Source organism: Salvia miltiorrhiza, chromosome 1 (assembly GCF_028751815.1).
Source record: "Salvia miltiorrhiza cultivar Shanhuang (shh) chromosome 1, IMPLAD_Smil_shh, whole genome shotgun sequence".
NCBI classification, from domain to species: Eukaryota; Viridiplantae; Streptophyta; class Magnoliopsida; order Lamiales; family Lamiaceae; genus Salvia; species Salvia miltiorrhiza.
The window spans coordinates 61,272,447-61,296,431 of record NC_080387.1 but is presented as its reverse complement, the minus strand read 5'-3'; the positions used below and the strand labels follow the sequence as shown (position 1 = coordinate 61,296,431).

The 23,985-nt window shown below is 36.7% G+C and overlaps 3 protein-coding genes across 4 annotated transcripts; 2 read left to right on the top strand and 1 right to left on the bottom strand.

Annotated features, from left to right (window-relative positions):
• Positions 1 to 1,259: 1,259 nt before the first annotated feature.
• Positions 1,260 to 4,085, top strand: LOC131001256 (protein POLYCHOME-like). 2 transcript variants are annotated; one of them, XM_057927597.1, is made up of 3 exons: positions 1,260 to 1,447; positions 1,887 to 2,292; positions 3,264 to 4,085. In XM_057927597.1, the coding sequence occupies exons 2-3, from the start codon at positions 1,888 to 1,890 to the stop codon at positions 3,648 to 3,650; spliced, it is 792 nt and encodes a 263-aa protein (XP_057783580.1). In that variant the 5' UTR covers positions 1,260 to 1,447; position 1,887; the 3' UTR covers positions 3,651 to 4,085. The 2 variants fall into 2 exon arrangements, with proteins under 2 accessions (XP_057783580.1, XP_057783586.1); XM_057927603.1 differs by having other exon boundaries at positions 1,277 to 1,442.
• An 800-nt stretch (positions 4,086 to 4,885) lies between these two features.
• LOC131001247 (cytochrome P450 93A3-like) lies at positions 4,886 to 6,739 on the top strand. The gene is made up of 2 exons (XM_057927588.1): positions 4,886 to 5,895; positions 5,976 to 6,739. The coding sequence occupies exons 1-2, from the start codon at positions 4,987 to 4,989 to the stop codon at positions 6,600 to 6,602; spliced, it is 1,536 nt and encodes a 511-aa protein (XP_057783571.1). The 5' UTR covers positions 4,886 to 4,986; the 3' UTR covers positions 6,603 to 6,739.
• Positions 6,740 to 8,787: 2,048 nt separating this feature from the next.
• LOC131011144 (uncharacterized) lies at positions 8,788 to 18,242 on the bottom strand. Its single transcript, XM_057938937.1, has 5 exons — positions 18,001 to 18,242; positions 16,961 to 17,917; positions 15,804 to 16,861; positions 9,928 to 11,593; positions 8,788 to 9,862 (listed from the first exon to the last, which is right to left on the bottom strand). The coding sequence occupies exons 1-5, from the start codon at positions 18,080 to 18,082 to the stop codon at positions 8,826 to 8,828; spliced, it is 4,800 nt and encodes a 1,599-aa protein (XP_057794920.1). The 5' UTR covers positions 18,083 to 18,242; the 3' UTR covers positions 8,788 to 8,825.
• Between the last annotated feature and the right edge of the window lie 5,743 nt (positions 18,243 to 23,985).

Here is a 23,985-nt window from a genome sequence, read left to right as displayed (position 1 = left end):
AGAAATTGGAGGTGACTAATATTGACTTGTTAAATAACGGCTCTATATCATTATTTGGATTACTTTTTTGAACCAAAACAAGCATCTCTTATTGAAAAAAAAAAACCCTAAAAAACTTAAACAACAATACCATGTGCAAGAGTATATGTTCTACAAAATTAGCCCTAACTAACACGTACAACAATCTAAAATATATATATATTTTGTCCCCTTGGGATGACCTAGTGGTTGGGGTGGTTGTTTGTTGTCCAAGAGGTCACAGGTTCGAATACTATCGGCCATAATAACCACTAGGTGGGATGTGTGTGTGGTTTGTATTATTTTTAAAAAGTTTTAAATTCTGTCAAACTTAGAATTACAATTTAAAAAAATGAAGTTTATAATTAAAACTAGTCTATTATTGCTTAAAAAACAAAGAGAATTTTTCTGCATCAGAACCTGCAATTAGTTTAGGATTAAATCATACAAAAATATAGTATAGCTTATAATTGTCTATAAATTACTGAACTTTTATCAATTTTTGATTTTACATTGATAATTACTAATTTATTGATTTTATCTGATTTCACTATTAATAAGGATTTCAGCCTAATTTACGAGTAGAGTAGCTGAACAATTGACATTATTTCATAAGAAAAGACGACGTTTTTGTCAATTAATTGGTACATGAAAATGATTATGCCAGCTAGGCGTGTCAACAGTAAGTTTAGTTTAATACTGATTGATAGCAAAATCAGATTATCAATAATTCAGCAATTACCACGCAAACTTAAAGTTAGTATGTAAAATTAAAATTTGATAAAAATCAAGTAATTTATAGGAAATTAACCATTTATAATTTAATGAATGTAACTCTAAAAAGGAGTATTTAATGAATTTATGAATTTATTTCTAAAGTTAGCATATAAGTTAGTGAAAAATAAAAAGAAAGTAAGCACAACTGTTTTGTGATTAAAACAGCAATAACATTATATATTTGTCAACCAAAATGTTCTGTCACAATTCACCTTACCATACACGAAATAAAATACAGAGTTGCCACTTGCCAAGATATTAGTACTACGTTTTATCCAATTCAAATTTAGAAGGATTATGGCCCTAAAATAGAAAAAAAGTGATGCGGGGCAGAACAGTAATTTCGTCCGAAACCTTGGCTTTACGAAGCAACCCAAGCCCGCCCACTGTGAAATTTGAAAACTAAAATTTTTTACTGTTGATTTTTGATCTAACAATTTTCAGTTCGGCCAAGTATAAATGCCGCCCAAATTTCATTTGAAAAATTTGCCAGTTCACCTTCTCTCTCGCACACCAAATTTCCCCAAATCTCGTCTTCTTCTCTTTCTTCACTTCACAGACACACGCAGCTCGATGCCCAACTCCATTGCTGTGTAAACCTACTTCACTTCCACGATTGAAGTCGTCTCAAGAATTTCCATAGAACAGTAAGGTGCCGAAGAAATATTTTTATTTTTTTGGGGGTTTTCTTTCGTTAGTTCACTGGCATGTTGACAAATGATAGGTTTTATGTGGTGTAATGCTTCAAAGTTTCTTTAATTTCTGTATGTGTTATTGCAGGTTTGTATCTCAAGATTTAGTTTCTTCATTTTTGTTGTTTACTTTGTGTGGATTTTGGGGTTATTGATATTTTTGTAAATACATGTTTGATCAGCAATCTCGGCGCTCAGAAAATATTGATTACGTCTGTGTATGAAATTTCTAAATGAAATTGAGTATATTTCTTGTAATCACTAAGAATTTCTTAGTTATTCTAGTGATTTTCTATATGGAACTACACTTGTTTCTACTTCACATTTTCACATACATACTGCTTGCTTCTGTTCTTATCTCATTCGAGCAATGTATTGTGCTCTTGGTGATTTTGATAGAATGCCGGAGGCAAGAGACAGATTACCAAGGGAGGACGACGTTATGGCCTCATACAGCAACCGGAGGCGGATCATTGGCGGTGGCAACAGAAATTCGGATGTCTTCATCCTAGAGGAGGAGGCTGAGGATCAAGCTACTGGAACTCCCTTCCGGTGGAGAGGTGCTTCAATGGTGGGTACGCCTGCATCAATGGGGGTTGCTCGTCGAAGGGGTGGCTTTGGAAGTCCAAGATTTGGGCGTTCCCCAAACTTTGGGAGATCATCATCACTGGTCATGGGGCGAGAAAACATGTCCCCTGTGGTGGGAAGAGGCCGTGGTCGAGGTGGTCTCCGAGGGCGAGGAAGCATCCTTTTGCCTGCTTGGTATCCAAGGAAACCTCTCAGGGACATCACTGCTGTAGTGAGGGTAATGTGGGATTTTTAGGAATTTATTAATTGTTTCTTGACTTATTTTGATTGGAAAGTAATTAAATGGTTTTTTCTCACAAGTCGCTTTCACGCATGATTCTTGACTGGTTGTGCTTTGTGTTAGAAATTATGAGTAGCCTTTCATAAGTAGATAGATGCAAGCATCGTCAAATCTTTTACATGCAGGTATAATGATTTCTTATTAGAATATTTTGCATTGGTCTATCTATATATTGTTCATCAATTATGGGTATTTTTTGCCTTTGGTGTCAAAATTTCCTATTGACTATAATAGAATATCTATACCTAATTTGCTGGTTTTGGAGCTCCCATCTCTTGGACATGACAGCCTATTTGCAGATGTGAATTTTGTGATTCAATATCTTTAAAATTTTGAATTGCTGGTTTGGAATTTCTTATTCAAAGCCATCTTTAAAGCAATTTAATATTGGGGATGTGCTGTGTTTACATTGACCGACATTTAATTATCAGAGAGTAATCTATTAACAATTATGGTAACACATTAGTGACTTCTGTCTGCATATTGCCTCTTATTACTATTTCATTTATTTAAGTTGAAAGGTTAGTCTACTTTTATCTTAAATGCTGATTCATTATTAACTCACGCGTACCTACAAATAAAAGCTCAGAACCCCAGGAGTCACATTATTGAGTTCGTTAGTGCAAATTCAGCAAACGATTTACTAAGATTGATTTCCCATAATCACCGTTTGGTTTATATGGCATCTGGAGATGCAGTTCATGCATATGCTTTATTTGGCTTTGGTTTTCATCCACCACTAGTCCTACAAATGTCGCATATTCTTTAGCATGAACATGTTTAGTGCCGAATCTTGTACAGGTTTCCAGCTCACACTAATATGTACATGGTTCAGTTAAGCATGTTTTGTCAAGAGATCTTCCAACATATCTTGTTTAATTTTAACTCTGAGATGATTCTATTTTTAGGCAATTGAAAGAAGAAGGGCACGTCGGGAAGAAGGTGAAGGCCTAGAAACTGAGAGTCCTCTACTCCAGGACCAGATAGTTCATGATCCATCTGTATCTACATCAGTTGCTCAGCTCGAGCAAGATCTTTCTACGACTTCCCCACTTCCCATGGCTGGAATTAGGCACTGCCCACCAACCATTGGCAAAGTGCCAAAGATATTGCTCAATATCACCAATCAGAGTGAAGGAGATTTGACTTGCTTAACACCTCAAAAGAAGCTCTTGAACAACATTGAGACAGTTGAACGAGTGGTGATGGAGGAGCTTCATAAGCTAAAGAGAACTCCATCTGCGAAAAAAGCTGAAAGGCAGAAAAGAGTGAGGACATTGATGTCAATGCGCTGAGGTTTGTCTGTTTTTCTTGAGTTGCATCATTTTCCTCAATCAAGGTTGGGATTAAAGGATTTGGGGGTTGTCAGAGGACATTGAACATCTGACTGGTTACGTACAGTTGATCATCTCTTGATGATCGGATTCTTAGTTTTGTGATCATCTCTTAATGATCATACTATCCACTTTTGAGAACATCCTTAGTTTTCCATGCATGTTCATATGCCATTAGCGGTTATATAGATTAGCAGAGATCAGTTAGGCAAGAACAAGAGAGCTTGTTGAATCTTGTTGGAGTTACTAGTTTCTTTTTTTTTAACTTTTTCTTTTTCCTTTTTGCTCCTGCTACTCAATAGCTGCAGTAAAATACATGTAAAATTCTCATTTTCTGCTGGTAACTGTTGAGTACCTTTTCAAGTCTTTCCAATGAATATATCTTACTTTGATGTATGTTGTGTGACAAGATTTCGCTCCTTGTATGATTATATCATTCAGCCTATGTTTCTGTATGAGAAGCCAGAATATTAATACTCTTTAATAGGAATATATGATTATGTCTGCCAAGTTCTTTATAAGCTAAAAGCAGCAGGTTTATTTCAAGTACTGTTTGTTTCTTTATATGTAAAACATCAATTCGCAAGAAGCTTCCCACATCAGGAGTCCACTTCAAAAAAATGAAAAAAAGAAGAGATATTTGTTTGTAGTGTCAGTCCATAGCTATACACAACATTGTCCATTTGACATTTATGCATATGAAATAAGTTCTAAAATATTTTATATTATTACAACATGATCAAGCCAATCACACAAATTAAAGAATCAAACAAGCAGAAGCAGACAAAATATAATTTCAAATTCTATTATAGTAAGGTCCAAACTACAGCCAAGACTTGGTCGCAAAAGACCCAGAAAACTTATTACAACTTCAAGATTCTGTCAAAATCTTAATGAATCCTAGAATAATAACAGGATCTTCAATCGACAATCTAGGGGCATCATTCTTTTTTCTTTTGTTTAGTGTCTTTAAAAAAAAAAAATCTGCTTCATGCTAAGATAAACAAACGAGTGCACAAGTCATGGTGAAGAATCAGAACCAAGCAAAGAAAGCTACAGGCTCAGAAAGGTACGTTGCCGGCCGGCATAGGAGAAAGCTCTATTCAAATTTAGATGATATTTTAAACATTACAATAATGAAAAATTGATTTATGTAACAGAAGTTATAGTAGAAGTCAAATATATAATTTTGAAGCAATAGAAGAGTTTACCAAGTCAAGAACTCCTAGTAAGAGAACTATATAAGAATCCTGCATTCCCTTCATCATTATCATCATCTAGAGCTAGAGCTTCAACAATGGTTGGAATCCAAGAATATATCATTTTCTTCCTTATATGGCTCGTCTCCACCATTCTAATCCGATCATTCTTCAGAAACCGATCTTCCAAGAGACTCCCTCCGAGCCCTCTAGCCCTGCCAATCATCGGTCATCTCCATCTCCTAGCTCCAATACCTCACCAAGCATTAGCCAAGCTCTCAACGCGCTATGGCCCGTTGATTCAACTCTCTCTTGGCTCGGTTCCTTGCATAGTTGCTTCATCGCCCGAGGTCTCCAAAGAGATTCTCAAAACACAGGAAAGCTCCTTCTTAGACCGGCCTCAAACAGCTGCAATCGACTACCTGACTTATGGCTCTAAAGACTTCTCCTTCGCGCCTTATGGAACTTACTGGAAGTTCATGAAGAAGGTGTGCATGTCTCAGCTTCTCGGTGGACAGACGCTAGACCTGCTGCAGCCCGTCAGGCGCCACGAGATAAAGCAGCTCATTCGATTCCTGGCAAGAAAAGCAGGTGATGGGAAGTCAGTTGATGTTGGGAGGGAGCTGATTAGGATGTCGAATAATGTGATTTCAAGGATGATAATGAGTGAGAGGTGCTCTGAAGACGAAGATGAAGCTGGAGCAGTGAGGAAACTGATTCAAGAAACTGCAGAGCTCACTGGGAAATTCAACCTATCAGACTACATTTGGTTCTGCAAGAACTTGGACCTGCAGGGATTTGGGAAGCGGTTGAAGGAAGTTCGTGACAGGTTTGACGAGATGATGGAGAGGATCATCGGAGAACATCAAAACGAAAGAAGAAAATCAAAAGATAATACTAAAGGAAGTGAAGTTGTAAAAGATCTGCTTCACATTCTACTTGATATAGCAGAAGATGAAAGTTCAGAAGTAAAGCTAACTAGAGAGAACATCAAGGCTTTCATCCTAGTAAGTTTGTATTATGATTTCACCTTCATTTTCTATCAAATCCTGTTGAGAAAGATGTAAAAAAATTTGTCAAATTGCAGGACTTATATGTAGCTGGAACTGATACATCAGCTATCACAGTAGAATGGGCATTAGCAGAGCTGATCAACCATCCAAGCATCCTGAAAAACGCAGTTCAAGAAATTGACTCTTTTGTAGGGAAAGAAAGGCTAGTTGAAGAATCAGACATCCCAAGCCTCACATACCTACAAGCCATTGTGAAGGAAACACTTAGGCTTCACCCCACAGGGCCTATGATTATTAGGGAGGCCAGTGAAGACTGCACCGTTGCAGGGTATGACGTTCCAGCTAGGACTCAACTATTTGTCAATGTTTGGGCCATCAACAGGGATCCTAACCACTGGGAAGATGCACTCGAGTTCAAGCCAGAGAGGTTTCTTTCTAAGGACAACGCGAACTTGGATGTGAGGGGGCAGCATTATCATTTCTTGCCATTTGGGACAGGGAGAAGGGGCTGCCCGGGGACTACTTTGGCGTTGCAGGTTGTGCAGACAACCTTAGCCGCATTGATCCAGTGCTTCGAGTTTGAAGTTGAAGGAGGGAAGCGCAGTGTGGATATGGAAGAGGGGGCAGGGATCACTCTTCCGAGGGCTCATCCACTGAAATGTATCCCGCTATCCAGGCTCAGTTCTATTCTATCCATGTAAAATTTTGAGTGATCTCCTTGAAAATTTGATATGTATGAGGAAAACAAAATCTAATGTATTGTTCTTCATGTTACGATTTTAGATTCACATATAGTTTAAATAAAACATAGTTTCTTTAATTCATTAAAGAACTAGTATTGAAGAACTTGTACACAAATTATTCTGATACATATTTGTCTGTAATAAGAGGCTTCATCAACTAAAGTGTGGATGAAGAAACTTGGTCATGGCGCAGATCTCATGGATCCTATAACAACACTTGGAGCAGTATTTAGCATAGTCTACAATCGTCACAGACGTAGCCAAAAAGTGTATGCTCTCGGACAAGAGTGAGGGGACAGTCATGGAATTTGAAATCCCAAACTTGATCCTAGAAAGATAATCAAGAAATGGGATGCAGTTGATGTGAAACCACTGATCGCAGTCATTGCAGGTGTAGTGCCAGCATATTTCATTGATATCGTTTTCACAAACCTCACAAATTTGTTGCCTTTCGTGGCTATCATCATCATCATCGGTGGTCATAATCTTAGTAAAGGTGGTTAGATTGAGACAGTGATAGGCACCCAAACTTTGCAAGGTTTCTCCACAGACTGCACATTTGCAACTCGGTTCAGTTTCCAAGTTAATGTTATAGGTGGGAAAAAGAGAATGCAGATGCTGCGGTTGCACCAGTCTGATAGCATTAGGTAAAGTCTCCAGAAGCAGTGCAGAGATAAGACGCTCCATGTTGTGTTCCGGTGATTTGTCGGGGAGATTGGTCGTGCAGGAGATGGTGGAGAAGATTGGGAGCGTAGTTTCCGTCATCTGGATCAATGCCGTTTTCTTCACTCCCAACTTTAGTGTGAGAGCTCTACAACCATGACGACGACTCGGATGACTTTGTCCCATTTTGTTTCTTCTACACAGACAGAGCCAACCAATATCTTTAATTTGATGTTGATGATTATAGCGTTGAAATGCTGATACTACCAAAACCACAGCGCAACATAACAATAAGCACATATGATTCCCCAAACACACACGCAACGAATATATATTCATCCAGGAATTCTTATTTGTTTCCCGGTACTATAACCACAACGTACGACAAGAATAAAGTGGAAACTTGGTCTATTTTTTTTAATTAAGTATGACGTCGTTTTAGTACGACAGTTCCAAGATACACGTTAGACTCAATTTGGGTGATGGTCAACGAAATTCAAATTTTATGTATTTTGAGGCTAAATTAAAAAATCATGTCCAAAAAGCAAAAATGGCTAAACTTTTATTTTACAGTCATTAATCAAAATTTAAAATACAACAATATTATAATTTTATCTTTTTATCAAATAAATAATATCCCCAACAAGGTAAAAGATTATATACATAGCAGTGGGGCACTTACATATAGGGCTGTCTAAATGGTTATCGGGTTTTGGGTATCCAATTAACCGAACCGAAATTCCCGGGTTTGGGTATCCAATAACCGAAAATTTCGGGTAACGGATCGGTTTCGGTTATTGTTTTTTTGGAAATTTCGGTTATCGGTTAACCCGAAAAACCGATCGGGTTAACCGAATAACCGAAAAATTATTTTATTAATTATTTAATATATATATTATCAATATATCATATATAATATATTATATATTTGTAAATTAATATATAAATATATTTGTAAATTATTTAATATATATATATTTGTAAATTATTATATATATATATATTATATATATAATATATTTGTAAATTTACAGTTACAAATATATTATAAATTTGAAAATTTATAATATATAATATATATATTGGTAAATTTACAAATATATTATATATATAATATATATTATATATTTACAAATATATTATAATTGTAAATTTACAAATAATTTACATATATATTATAATATATTTACAAATATATTATATATTTGTAAATATATATTATATATTTGTAAATTTACATATATATTATATATTTGTAATTTCTTTTAGAGTAGATAGAGCAAAAATTATTTGAATTTTATTTTTTAAATGGGTATTTCGGATACCCAAATAACCCAATTGGTTAACCGAAGCGGGTATTGGGTAACCGAACTTCTAAAACGGTTCGGGAACGGTTATTGAAATTTGGCAATTTCGGGTTCGGGTAACCGAAAATTCGGGTACGGGTAACCGAACCCGAACCGATCGACAGCCCTACTTACATATATGAAGGAGTTATTTACCCACACACATGACACATTAACTCTTCAATTCAACAAATGGTGTTTTGGCACATTTTTGGTGCAACCCGAAAAAACACTGCGAGCACTCATAGGCCAGACCATCATCACATAAATTCAATACTCCCCAACAAGATCCGCACCGGCGACCGCCGCAAACGGCATCGTCCCGTCCAACAAGGGCGAGCTGGCAGCCATGGCCGTCGACGCGAATGTTGGCACCCAGCTTGATCCTGGAAAGTCGATCCACAGAGGGAATGCAATCAACGTGAAACGACTGGTTACATTCGCTGCAACCGTAGTAGCACAGCTCTTTCTCAATGCGTTCTTCGCAGACCTCGCAGAACTCCTCATCGCCACCACCGGCACCTCTTGATTCTTTTGTAGTTAGCTGGAGAGGGTGTTGGTCGAACTCGTGGCCGATGGTGCTTGGCAGCAGAGCGCATCTGACATGTAGCTTGAAATTGCTGCAGATGCTGCACTCGTAGCAGATCCCCTTCAAGCTTGAGCTGCAGCAGTTGCACTTTTCATCGCTGCCAAATTGGATGTTGCGAGACATGAAGAGAATGTGGGTGCTCCTGTGAGGTTCATAGGTGATTGCTGGATTGATCATGGCGCAGACGACATCCAAGTTGAAGTCGTCGCAGCTTTCGCAAGAATAGGCGAATCCGTTGCACCGGAGATGACAACCTTTGCAGGAGAAGCCTGCAGAGATGTCGGAATTCTGGGAGAGTTTAAGAGGATGCTGTTGGTGAACGCGGTGTTGGATTTCAGTTGGAAGATGGGCGCAACAACCATGGAGAAAGAAATCTGGACACCGAGAGCAGCTGTAAAATGGAAGTGAGGAAACAGATTGAACACACGCATTGCATACGCGGCAAGATTGATCGCCATCATCACTTTGATGGAAGGTCAATGGATGTGCGTGGAATTTGTGGTCGTAATAATCGCTGCTACTTTGGATGGTATCATGTGTAATACGGGGAATCAAACTCGCGTGCTCATTTGCCATTGGTAAACGACCGAGATCGGAAGCTTTTGCATCTCGGATAAACACTGCATGCAGAATTCATGATTTGAATATTGTAGAGTAGTCAGTAGAGCTACATATGTATACGTACCTGGCTTGAAGGTATGAGAATTCTGGAGGGCACAATTGATGTGAACAAGATAATTAGTACAGTTGAGACAAACAAAAACCCCAACACTCCCTTTGTAAAGGCCAGAACAGGTGGAAGCGGAACATTTGGAATCAGTGGAAGTAAGGAGATTATAGGTGAGAAAAAGAGAATGTTGGTGTTTTTCAGAATGGAGGATGGCACTGAGTAATGAAGCACAGTCTGGATGAATCCAGTAACCGCAGAGGGTGCACAAATAGGATCTGGTAAGCGTCATCTCCGAGGACTCGTGCTTGGTGCCGCAGGCGCTACAAGTTAAACAAGAGGATTCCCTGTGCCTGATGACCGTCATGGCGTGTTGATAGTGGCTTCTGTGTACGATCTTGATCTGCAAAACGCACAGCAAGTCGAGTTGAAAATCACAGGCGGGGTCAGGACAATGGTAGAACCAAGCCCCACAGGTTTCCTTGCAGTTACGGCAAGTGATGGCAGCAGCATCAGGCGGCGGAGGGTGCAGCAGCTGGTTGAACAGGACGAGGGGTTGGTGTGGGTGAAGCTCGTGGAGCCATTGCGGCGGCAGACACTCGCATTTTTCGTGGAGGAAAAGCTTGTCGGCGCCGTGGGAGAAGGAGATTGAGGGAGTGGAGAAGATGGGGAGCCTGCAAGCGCAGCACAAAGACGAGCCTTCGCCGTCGGGATCCACAACTCTTTCAACTTTGCTAATGACTTTGGCATTATGAGGATCGAGAATGATTTTTGGGCGGTTAATAGCTTGGTGGGCGACATCATGAATTCTTTCCTCATCATTGTTGATAGTGGCAAGGGAGATTTCTTGTTGATCTGCAACGGTGGGCAGCCGGCCTCGGTCCAGGGGAAGGAACTGAGGCTGAGGGTTGGAACTTGATTGCCAAGGAGGCTGAGGTTGATCAGAGTAGGGAGCTGAGTGCCAAGTTGATTGAGGCCGAGGCTGATCAGAGTAGGGAGCTGAGTGCCAAATTGATTGAGGCTGAGGCTGATCAGAGTAGGGAGCTGAGTGCCAAGTTGATTGAGGCCGAGGCTGATCCGAGTAGGGAGCTGTGTGCCAAGTTGATTGAGGCTGAGGCTGATCAGAGTAGGGAGATGAGTGCCAAGTTAATTGAGGCCGAGGCTGATCAGAGTAGGGAGCTGTGTGCCAAGTTGATTGAGGCTGAGGCTGAGGCTGAGGCTGATCAGAGTAGGGAGCTGAGTGCCAAGTTGATTGAGGCCGAGGCTGATCAGAGTAGGGAGCTGTGTGCCAAGTTGATTGAGGCTGAGGCTGATCAGAGTAGAGAGATGAGTGCCAAATTAATTGAGGCCGAGGCTGATCAGAGTAGGGAGCTGTGTGCCAAGTTGATTGAGGCTGAGGCTGAGGCTGATCAGAGTAGGGAGCTGAGTGCCAAGTTGATTGAGGCTGAAGATAGACTCCAGTTTGATATATGGAGTGAGTTTGGGGGTGAGAGCGGCTTCCACCTCCAAGCACGGCGTATGGAGCTGACGACTGAGGCTGAGGGTAGCGCCAATTGAGGGCGTCGGACTCTCCATATATGGATTCAGCTTTAGGATACGAGGACTGGAGGGGGGGCCCAGTTCCGCCATACGGGTTGGGATCCTCGTCATTTTCAAATATGAGTTTGGTATGGATGGGATAAGGCTTAACACCCATGGACCTTCAATTGCTAGGAAAAAGATTTCGAAATAGATATAGATTGAGGATATATGGGTCACCGTAGACATGCATGCCTTATATTTATAGATACAAAAAACACAAAGCAAAGCAAAACAATTATACATGGAGTCAAATTATAATCAACCTAGCTACTAAGGAAAATCGGATTCTGCATGCTTAATTAGGAGTACATTTTGGTTTTGCTCATCATATATGATGTTTCTTTAACCATGAATCTATGCTTTGTATGTTGAATACGATTTCACTATGTTCTATATTTGTTGATAAAGTGAGTTAAATGAATAAATAAAGAAATATTAATAACAGGAAAAAAAAACAAAGGACGAAGCTGAATTGGCAAGATAATGGTTCAGAAATTGATTGATAATTAATAGTATGATTAGCTTCCGAATCGAGCAAGAGTAAAAAGTTTATTAGTTAGGATGATTAGCTTCGGAATCGAGCAAGTATTTATTTAAGTTTTTACTGTAGAAAGGATTCCTCACCAAACCACAGGCCAGCTAAGGTAAGAACAAGCTAGGCGCTAATTTTCTTTGAGATATAAAAAGAGAATAGTATTAACTGTTTTAATTAATATACTATCATTTTAAGAAAAGAACTCCAATAAAAATGAAAATCAAAAGATGTTAGATTATACTACCACTTGTCACAATATAATTTGATGTTCAATTACCATTGCTAACATTTACTATATGTCATGGAATTAAGCCGACAGCCGACAATGAGAATTGTTTTACTGCAAAAAAATAAATAATTTTCAAAAATCAATTTCTCGCTCTCTCTCCTCCATCTCCCCCGTATAACTTCTCACCACAAACACCATATTTATCCATATGCTTTGACCCTCACCTATTAACAAGACAAGAAAGGTTAATAATTTCCTAGTTAAATCTTTAATATAGTTTTATGAATTTTAATTAGATTAAAATTTATTAATTTTAATTTTATTTAAATAAATGCACACGAATTTGACTCAAATGGGATATTGCCATATTGCTCTTAATTCATCAAATTGGGTGTCGGTTCGAACTCAATATAACAAGTGGAAAAAGGAAGCGGCGACGAAAGATAAAATCTATATATAATATAAAACACCAGTTTTCTTCCCGCCAATTTAATGACATTTTTGCAATTATAATGTCAATTAAGGATAAAAGTTTAGAAATTAAAAGAGAGTGGGGTGAGAGGAGAGAGAAAAGTAGAAATGTGAGATAAATTACGCTTCATCTACTATCATTTTTTCCCACATTTTCTCTCTCCTCATTTTCTTATACATTCACCCATTTTTTCTCAATTCCAAATTTTTCTCTCTTCTAACCTATTTTTCATATTTAGATGATTTTCTAAAAATCTTTAAATTTAATTTATGAAAATATATTCGACACGTATCTTAAATTAAAGATCATGACAAGATTTTTAATTTGATATAAAAATCATTAAATGTGAATTTGAAATAAATAAGTTATTATAATTTAAAATTTTAAAGTGATTATATTTCTCTCTCCTCTTTCTTTTTCTATATTCTTCCATTTTTTCCCATCTCTCCTTATTCACTCCACGTTATTATATTATCTATATATTAATCTCTCTCCACAAAATTTATCATGTTCTCTTCTTTTTTGATTAAAAGAACAAATAAAATATCAAATTTATTCGTTGGATTACTTAATCAACCATAACATAAAAACATGTAAATAAAAACTTTTAATTAAAAAATATTATGCACTATTATCAACAAACGTTGAGATGATATTATAAAAATATTTATTAATTTTAATTTTATAGAAAATAATAATCAAATATCAAAGAACTATCTCAAATTTGAGATAGAGTAGATAATATTTTGAACTATATAAATTTTAAAGTTTAAAAAAAATACCAAAATTTGTTAAGTTTGTGTTATGTATAATCTTTAATATACAAGGTTTAGGTTCTATTTTATATTCTCCTTTCTTTGAACTTATTTGAACCATTTTATTTTACTCTCTTTCTTTCTTCATATATTTATAATATTAGAAAAATATAAAAATATCATTATAATATATTTTTTTTCTAAGATTTGCAATAAAGTATATACATATAATACTATAAAAGATGAGTTATTTTATTTTATTTTTGTTTGTTGGTGAAAAAATAATTAAATGTCTTTTTTTTTCTTGCAAAAAAACTTACAGGATTGTTTGATTATAATTATTTTAATTTAATGCAATTAAGGAGAAGGAAATTTCAATATGAATTTGTAAAAAAATAGTTATTTATCTTAAAATTAGAATTTAAAATGTAATATAGATTTATTTAATAATATGTACAAATTATTTATTTGTTTGTATAAACATATTTGTTGTTATATTTTGTTTTTATATTATTCGTATTTTTTCTATTTTTGTAATTATTTTTGGGCTATTTAAATATGAACTTTTAATAATATTGCAGTTCGTACTTTTAAGAGCCCAAAATTATTATATGACGTCTATTAATATTGTTATTGACAGTTTTAGTGTTATTTGCTCAAAATGAGATTCACTTAAATTATAGTATGCTTTATAATCAGTAAATTTAATTATTATACAATACTCATCAAATTTAATACTTATACTCCTACTCATTAAGTTGATAAATTATCAAATACTAATATTTAAATTAACAGAATTTTTTTATTATTAAGAAACTTACTTTTCAGGAGTAAGTGGCGTGGTTTACACCAATTAAGTACATTTTCTTTACTAAAAATGAAAAACGAGACTATTGGAGTGAGACGTTTCAAAAAGGAAAACGAACCTATTAGAATGGGACGGAGGGAGTAATATATTTATATAAATTAAAATTTTAAAAATAAATAAATATATCGTGGCCCGTGCATCGCACGGGAGGATGTACTAGTAAATTAAATAGGATAGTTAGCTTCGGAATCAAGCGCATATACTTATGTATTTAGTGTAGTAAATAACTCGTCGTTAGCAAAACCACAAACTAAGATAAGAAGAAAGTGTTACTAGTGTGCGTGTATTGACCTAGTGTTAGGTGATTAATACCTCAGACCTGAGGTCCTAAGTTAGAGTCCTTCGTCGAGCAATTTTTAAATTTCTTTACTATTTATTTATGTAATTTATATATAAAAAAGTGTTACTAAATTAAGAATCTTCAAATTATTTAAAAATAAGAGTATAAGAGTGCATTCACTTTGATGGATGAGAAAATGAGGGATAACAAAAATTTATACCTTTAAATGTCTTCGTTATTTTCCCACATTTTACATAAAAAAGAAATTCACCATTTTTTCTTCCTTATTTTCACTTCAAGGATGGATAATATTATCACACCAAAATGGAGGGATAATATTATCCCTCCTTGAAGTGAAAATAAGGAAGGAAAAATGATGAACTCCTCTTTTGTGTAAAATATGAGATAAGAAATGGAACATCTAGAAACATAAATTTATGTTATCCTTTATTTTCTCATCCATCAAAGTGAACGCTCCCTAAGAGTATAATAATTTCACAGAGTATAATAATTTCACAAACGACGGAGATATGATTTACAATAGCCGTCCAAATGCATTTGGGATTAATCTCTAAATTAACCAATTTAGATAAGAACAATGCAAGTGGTACTCTTCTTTTTAATTTTCAATCTGAGCAATATTTAAAATTTTCAAATTTTACCATTGTTTATGTGCAAAAGAGTTATATTCTCAATTGTTTCACTAAATAAATAAAAGAATAATTTCAAGGAAGAAAAGGTCTATCTTCTGTTCTTCTTCAATTCTGTTTCTTATTAGACATCGATCCAACTTTTTAAAGCTGAAGAATTGAGAGTGAAACGAACATTTTCTCATGAAATTCGTTTCGTGCTCTGTTTTCTTCTTAATTTTCAAGCTGGTCAATTAGAATTTAGGAAAACTTATCGCGGTTGAACGAAATTATCGCTCTATCTTAATTTTTATGGATTAATTGATTTATTTATGATCTTTGATGCTTGAGTGATTGATTAAAATAAAGAAATTCCTCCACTTAAAAAAGTAAATTTAAAACCATATAAAAAAAATTACTGTATAACAATAAAACATTAACTGTGTGCGTGTGTTGGCCAAACGATAAAGGATTAATGCCTAAAGTCAAAGGTTTTGGGTTCGAGTGGTGCATCCTTTAAATTTCTTTATTTAATACAGTTAATTTATAAAATAAAAAAAACAACAATAAAACCTCAACTCTTTAACAAACATTTTTGAGCCACAGTCATGATGGGTACAGAAAAAGCACTTGCGACACTCATAGGCCAGTCCGTCGCCGGAAAACTTAACAATCTCGCCGCAAAATCCACAGCGGCGACCTCTACAAATTCCGTCATCCCACCGAACCAGTTCGATGGGGCAGCCGTGGCGGTCGACACGAACAACGGAACCCAACTTGATCTTGGAAAGGCGATCTACGGCGTGGATGCAATCAACGTGGAACGACTGATCACTGTCGCTGCAGCTGTAGAACCAGTGGCCTTTATCAAGATGTTGTTCGCATATTTCGCACCACTCATCATCAGTTTGCGGTTTGTTGGTACAAGTCAGCTTGAGAGGGTGGTCGTCGAAGGCGTGGCCAACAGTCTCTGGCAGTAGGGCGCACCTGACATGCAGCTTGAAATTGCGACAGATGCTGCACTCGTAACAAATCCCAGTTAAGACCGAGCTGCAGCAGTTGCACGTTTGATCATTGCTGAAATGGGTGTCTCGCGACATGAAGAGGATGTGGGCCTTGTCGTGGGATTCATGGGTTATTGCAGGATTTATCAATGCGCAGACGACATCCATGCTGAAGTCTTGGCAAGTTTTACAAGAATAGGCGAAGCCGTTGCACCGAAGATCACAAGCTTTGCACGAGAATCCGACAGAGATGTCGGATTCAGGTGGTTTTGAGGTGAGCACAAGGGGATGTTCTTCGTGAACGCGGTGTTGGATTTGGGATGGGAGATGGGCGCAGCAGCTGTGGAGGAAGAAATCTGGACATTCGGAGCAGGTGAAGAAGGGAGGTGAAATGAACTGGACACAAGCGTTGCATACACGACGAGGTTGAGGGCGGCTGTCGGTTTTATGGAAGATCAATGGATGCGGGTGCAAGTTTTGCTGGTAATAATCATTTGTAGTTGCATCAGCATGCTGTCTAATATAGGGAATTAGACTTGTGTGTTCATCTGTCAATGGTAAACGTCCCAGATCGGTAACTAGTGCCTCTCGGATAAACACTGCAATGTTAAAATTAATATATATGAGCAACATGGTATTTGTATGTACGTGAAACTTACTTAAAAAATTTGTGTTGGTATGTATATGTATATACGTACCTGACTTGAAAGTATCAGGACGCGTGAGGGCGCACCTGATATGAACAAGATAATTAGGACACCTGAGACAAAAATAGACCCCAGAATTCCTCTTTGGAACATTAGAACAGATGAAACATTTGGAATGAGTTGAAATAGGGAGATTGTATGTGAGAAAAAGAGAATGTGGGTGGTCTTCATAATGGATGATGGCATTTGGTAATGAAGCACAATCTGGATGAACCCAGAAACCGCATAGGATGCACAAATAGGACAGAGTCGGTTCGGGCTCCGACTCCGCTGGCTGATCGTGCTTGGTGTCGCAAGCATTACAAGTTAACGACGCTGAGTCCCTTATTCGGACTGCCGTCAGGCTGTGGTGGTGGCTTCTATGCACGATCTTGATCTGCAAAGCGCACAATAGGTCAAGCTGAAAATCACATCCCATGAAAGGGCATTGGTACAACATGGTCCCACAAATCTGGCGGCACTGGTGACACGTGGCCGCCAAGGTCGTGTCCGGCGCCGGAAGCCGGAGCTGGTCGACGAGGACGAGGCCGTGGTCGGGGTGGAGCTCGTGGAGCAGCTGCTGCGGTGGACGGGCGCATTGCTCGTGCAGGAAAAGGTTTTCTGTGCCGTGGGGGATGGAAACAGAGGGAGTGGAGAAGACGGGAAGCCGGCAGCCGCTACAGAGGGACGAGCTCCCGCTGTCGGGATCAACAGCGGAAACTTCCCTGCTAATACTTCTCCTCACAGATGTAGTTTCTGAGCCTTTCTGCTCTGTGGGTTTTTTGGGTATTGTGATGTAGAGGATGTCGACGTCGAACTTGGCCGTAGTCAAACTGATGTCCGAGTTATGGGGAATCTCATATTCCTCGGAAAACCTGCTCCAGACGTCGGCGTTGATGAGGCGGTCCCCACGAACCGTGATGGCACCCCTGCTGTTTATCGAAACTTTCAGCTGCTCCTTCCTGAAACCTGCACAAAATTAAAACACTTAAACATGCATGCAACATAAAATATTTCTCGATTTTCAGTCTCCCACAACTTAATTTATATACCGGGAAGATCAACAAGGAGGAAATGGGATTGGTCGTCTTCTGTCCATTGTGAGATGGGCTTGAAATCTCTGTACAGCACCATTAATATTATTGCTTAGCTAATTATTTGATGAATAATATAACTGCAAGATTATACATGTTAATTCAAATGATTGGTGTGTCTACGTATTTATAGACATATATATGTACGTATATTAGTAAAACACCATTGCTAAGATAAGAATAAAGTGTTACCATCTCTACCTCAACTAAAACTTGATTTAAAAAAAGTTATTGACAAGGGAGGATCCCATTTGCATAGGATATCTGAAAGATGTTAATTTCATTTTTTTTAGTAGAGTATAAATTAAAGGTCGAACGCTTTATTTCAACTGCTCTCTTCTCCTCGACTCTAAAAAAGAATTAATGTCCATTATGCACTGCCCGCTAAATATTTATTTTTATGAAACTTAATTGGAGTTGCAAACCATATTCGAAGACTAGATTCAATTAAAGTCTTACGAGTTTTAAAGCGAAGCATCATGAAAGATAGGTATAATATTGAAACAGTAGAAAGATCAAAGAAGCAAAGCATCATGGACGACAGATATACTGAAACAGAGCAAATAAAAAACGAGGACTACGCTTTTGTATGAAGTCTTCTTTCTTCTTAAGATCCAATTAATGTATTCCGCTCTAATTGACTAAATTCCACTTCATCAATCATACATAAATTTGTGTCATAATTTGAAAGTTTTAACTTGCCTGAAAAATAAATGTTGTGAATGAAGTTGGAATATCAAACACACAGATTGCATTATATTAAAATTGATCAATGCTTATGGATATTCAACAAGTAAAAATGACATAAAATATTGAAATAATGAAACAAAATTAGAAAGTGTGGAGCCGTCAAAGTGGCCAGCCCGCCGAGCCTGGCATGAAAAATTTCGGACCGCAATTTTCACCAACCTAGCCTGATACGGAAACACTTTTGATCAAATTTTCGAATCCAAATTTTCGAGGTAGATCAAAACATTTCAAGCCAAAAAAAAGTCTATGGCCTAGCCTAATCAAAATTCCGGTGGGATCACTTTTGATAACTCTGCTCACATCCACCTCAAAGAAGCACATTTATATTGACGCATAGATCATGCCCAAAAGCCATCTTCTTTTTAATTTCTTTTGTACTACTAAATTTGTAGGTAAGATATTCTATATTGATTATAACAATTATCATGCACTCCCCCCGTCTCATTACAAATATTCCACTTTTTATAATGGGACAGATGAAGTATTATTTTCCCTGCATAGAAAAATTATATAATTCCTTTGTCCCATTATAAGTGACACAAATTTTTTGAGCATGCAAGTTAAAGAGAATATGTAACTTGGATAAAAGTGATAGAGCCTATTATTTTTTAATGTTTAAATTTTGTTATTATGAAAACAACCCACTTGCTCAAACAATCTAAAATGAAATATATTTCACTTTTAAAAGAAAGGAGTAGTTGGTAACAAATAATTCCGAAGCAATGAAACGAATCCAAAGTTGTAGTAGATATTATGGAAAACGATTATGTCCTTCCATCCAAAGTGTTGTCACTTTCATTAGGCTCACAATCTTGGGCATAAATATTTTGAAAGATCTATAATAATCTTTAGCTAGCGCGACAAAATGTTGTGTCCGGTGGGCGCCTTCCCATCTCCCAACTTGCACGCGCGACAAAATATTTTGATCTATATTTGATGACATTAATTAGTAGTAAAGTGAAAATAAGATGTAGTTTCTTCGTCTACAAAAAAATTGTCATATTGTGGATGATACGAATTTTAATAAAATGTAAATAAAGTTATTAATAAAGTAAGAGTTACTCCATTTTAAATGTGAGTGAAATTGTGTGGATGTTATTAGGGGTGGAGCAAAATACCGAAAAATCGGTATACCGCACTTACCGTACCGAAAAAATACCGAAAATACCGAAATTTCGGTATACCAAAAATTTCGGTACGGTATTGTACCGTACCGAAGATTTTCGGTACGGCAACGGTATCATTTTCCTCATACCGCGGTATACCGATATATACCGATACCGCGGTATATGCCGAAAAACCTGTATATACCGTTGTTTAGGTATATACCACCGGTATATACCGATAGTATATACCGAAAAAATCCGTATGCCGTCGGAATCAATTTTATATATATATATATATATATATATATATATATATATATATTAGTGGTAAATTATTTTTTGCTTTGTTGAAGATGTGGAGTTTAATTGTTAGAAAGTTATTTGTATTTGTTTAATGAAATTTCAATATGTACAAATATACGGTATATGTTAATGGTTTGGCAATTTAGGCATGAAACGATATAACAATAATTTTGGTAATACCGTAAGGTATGGTATACCGCACTATCGGTACGACAACGGTATGAAAATTCTCATACCGAAATTTTCGGTATGCCGATCTTCGGTATACCGAAAAGTACGGTACGAAAACGGTATGAAAATTCTCATACTGCAATTTACGGTATGGTATACGGTATGACGAAAAAATTTCGGTATACCGTACCGATCCACCCCTAGATGTTATTACTATAAATGAAAATAACAAATTTTTGTGGATAAAAAAAAATTGTGACAAATTTTTCATGCACGGATAGAGTAATCATTTATCCTTATTATGGTTTTGTTATAGTGAGACATGAGATATAAAAATCTTGGTGTAGTATAGTGATTTGATGAGATGTGGCGATAAAGATACTTGACTAACGAATGTTGTTTTCGTTCTTTCACTAATGAAAGATAAAAGACGACGATTAATGAATTAAATTGAAATAGACATGCGGTCCGAAAATCCCCCTTCGCTGGTTCGATATCATTCTCACCACAGATACGTACGCGCGCATTTAGCAAAGGGCAAAACTGGCAATAATGTGCATATGTGAATTTGGAGCAACTATCTTTTTTTTTTTTTTTTTTGGGCCCATAAGAATACTAAAATTAAACAAAATGAGAGCCCAACTAAAATGAAATGAAATGAGATGGCATAAAAACAAATAAAACCCTAATATCCCTAACTTGCGTTTCTTCCCAGTTTTGCGCCGCTTCTTCATCTTTTTCATTCTTCTTCAGTTTTTTTCGTGGTTCTTCTTCATTAGTGTTGCAAACTCATTTGCGCTGCACTCACCTCTGAATTCTCTATGCTTTCACTCTCATTCTCTGTCTCGTCAGCAACCTCTCTATGTCTTCCGTCGGTCGTCGTCCACCTCCTCTTGTTGCCCGCCGTCGCCCATTTGGCTTCACCTCGGAAACTCCTCAGCAGCAACCTGCGTCTACCTTGCCCCGCTCCGTCTCAGTGCGCAAGCTCAGCATTTGTCGTCGCCTCGCCTTCTCCGACCTCGGCGCCTCCGCCTAGCCAGTCCGCACAAGTAAACTCGAGAAAGAGTTTACATAGAGAAGAACTTTTTCAGACTTTGTCATTTGGAGCAACTATCTATGACTTCAAAATCCATCAATTTTTCCAACTCTCCATTCACATTTAGGGGTGACAGTGTATCCTGAATTCGGTTCACATCGACGGATTCATATCCTTTTTTTAAAAAAATTAGACCATGTAAAATTGGACCCGACGAATTTAAAGTATTCTTAAAATTTTTGGATTTGAATATGAAGTAAGGATTCAAAACTCTGATCCAACCCACATATCTATATCTATCTATATATATATATATATGGAAGAGCTAAAATAAGAGCATATTTTAAGCTATAAAATAAGAATAATTTTCAGTTCTTAGATCATCAAGATCTACGGTTGATTCGTCCTAATACTGTTGGATGGATTTATGGTCGTGAGTTCGAATCCCAAAGGTAGCAAAAATTTATTTTTCACAATTAATACCTTTATACAACGAATTCATACGTGTTGTACATAAAATTCATACATTAAAAATTGCTCTTATTTCTTATTTTAAAATGTGCTCTCACGGTAGCCCACCCATATATATATATAGGGGAGCGCTTCAATGAGACCCCCTATTTTTAGTGAGACCTGAGATACGATCTCGTGCATTTATTTTATCAATCCTATGGCTGATGTTGTATCTAGAGGGAGAATTTTTTTCCCAGGGTTCGAATGCTGGAGGAAGCGAAATATTTTAAATTTCGTTATTCATCAGTATATACTGCATTGTTCATTGGTATATACTGCATTTTTCATCAGTTTATATGTCTTATTTTTTTTTGACTTGGGGGAGTTGGGGAGGGGGAGCAGTGGGGTTTGAACCCGGGACCTCACTGTTCACACACAGGAGATCGCACCGCTTGGTGTCCCCTTGGGCCTTACCAATTTTTTAAATTTCGTTATTCATCAATATATACTGCCTTGTTGCCCTTATTCATCAGTATATACGTCTTATTCATTGTACTCAGTGTCTTACGAAAAATAGGGGGTCTCACTAGAGCGCACCCCTATATATATATATATATATATATATATATATATATATATATATATATATATATATACTGCCTTGTGGCCCTTATTCATCAATATATACGTTTTATTCATTGTACTCAGTGTCTCACGAAAAATAGGGGGTCTCACTAGAGCGCACCCCTATATATATATATATATATATATATTATTTTATCTAATCCTAATAATGTTTAATCTTTTGTTACTAATCACCTTTATATATTGATGATGTTGAAAGTATCAGTAATATGGAAGACAATCTTTAAAGATTACATAAATTAATTATTTCAATATGTTGTTGACGTACTAGCTAGTCTACTATAAATATACTCCCTCCGTCCATGAAAGAACTTCCTAGGAGGGAGTGACACGGGTTTTAAGAAAAAATATTGTTGAGTGTATTGAGAGTGGATAAAAGGTAGTTGAGTGTATTGGGAGTAGTGAAAATGTGTTATAATTAGTATTGGAAGTTGTGAAAAGTGAAAAGTAAAAGGATTATAAGTGGTGGGGTATAGTCCAAAAATAGGTAGGAAGTTCTTTTGTGGACGTTCCAAAAAGGAAAGATAGGAAGTTCTTTCGTGGACAGAGGGAGTATTATTTGGTACTTGGATTTGTGTTATTGCTTATTTTAGATTATTGCAATGTTTTTTTATGATTATGGTGTAATTACTTATTTTTGAATAATTGTTGAAACTTTAGACAATTATTATGATTTTATTTTTGATTTATAGTTAATTTTAAAATTTATTTTAGAAAGGAAAAAATATGGATTCGGGTTCTAATTCGGGACCATGTGAATCTTATGGATCTAAACATGGATCACATTTTTTTTGAATCCAATGAATTTGACCAGGAGATACAGACACCTAAGTAAAAAAATTTGAATCTAGATATGCAATCAGGACCCGGTTCATATCCACCTCATTGTCATCGCCATGAATACCTCTCAAAGAGGAGTCACCCAAATGACAAAAAAGCCCTCGTCGAAATCAAGAATATGGCCTCAACAATCCCTACATAATCATCTCCTGGCCTGGGATCGGCGATGTAAGGATCCTTCGCATTGTTTAGAGATCTGATCAGATATGAGTCTGTAGACAATTAAATTTGTCGTCGAATTGAATCGTGCCACGTGTAAATTCATGAATTAAATATTCAATTATATTTTCTATTTTATTAGATGGGATTTTATTCCTAATTAAATAGATATATATGATTAATATTTAATATAATGAATTAATGGGCTTATTGGCCACTTAAGGCCCTAAGGCCCATGCATGGAGGCCCAAAGCCCATAAAGCCCACGAAGCCCATCTCTAAAATCTATAAATAGAGGTGTTGGGGTGCTCATTATGACAACGTGAAGGAGTGGAAGATCGAAGAGCACAAAGAATTCTCTCTAGTATCACAAGTAGAAGAGGCGGAGAATTGGAGAGTTCAAGTATTCTTCCAAGTATTCAAGTATTTTGAAGAATTCTATCTAACGTTCAAGTCTCCTTCAAATCTTCAATCGTTTGA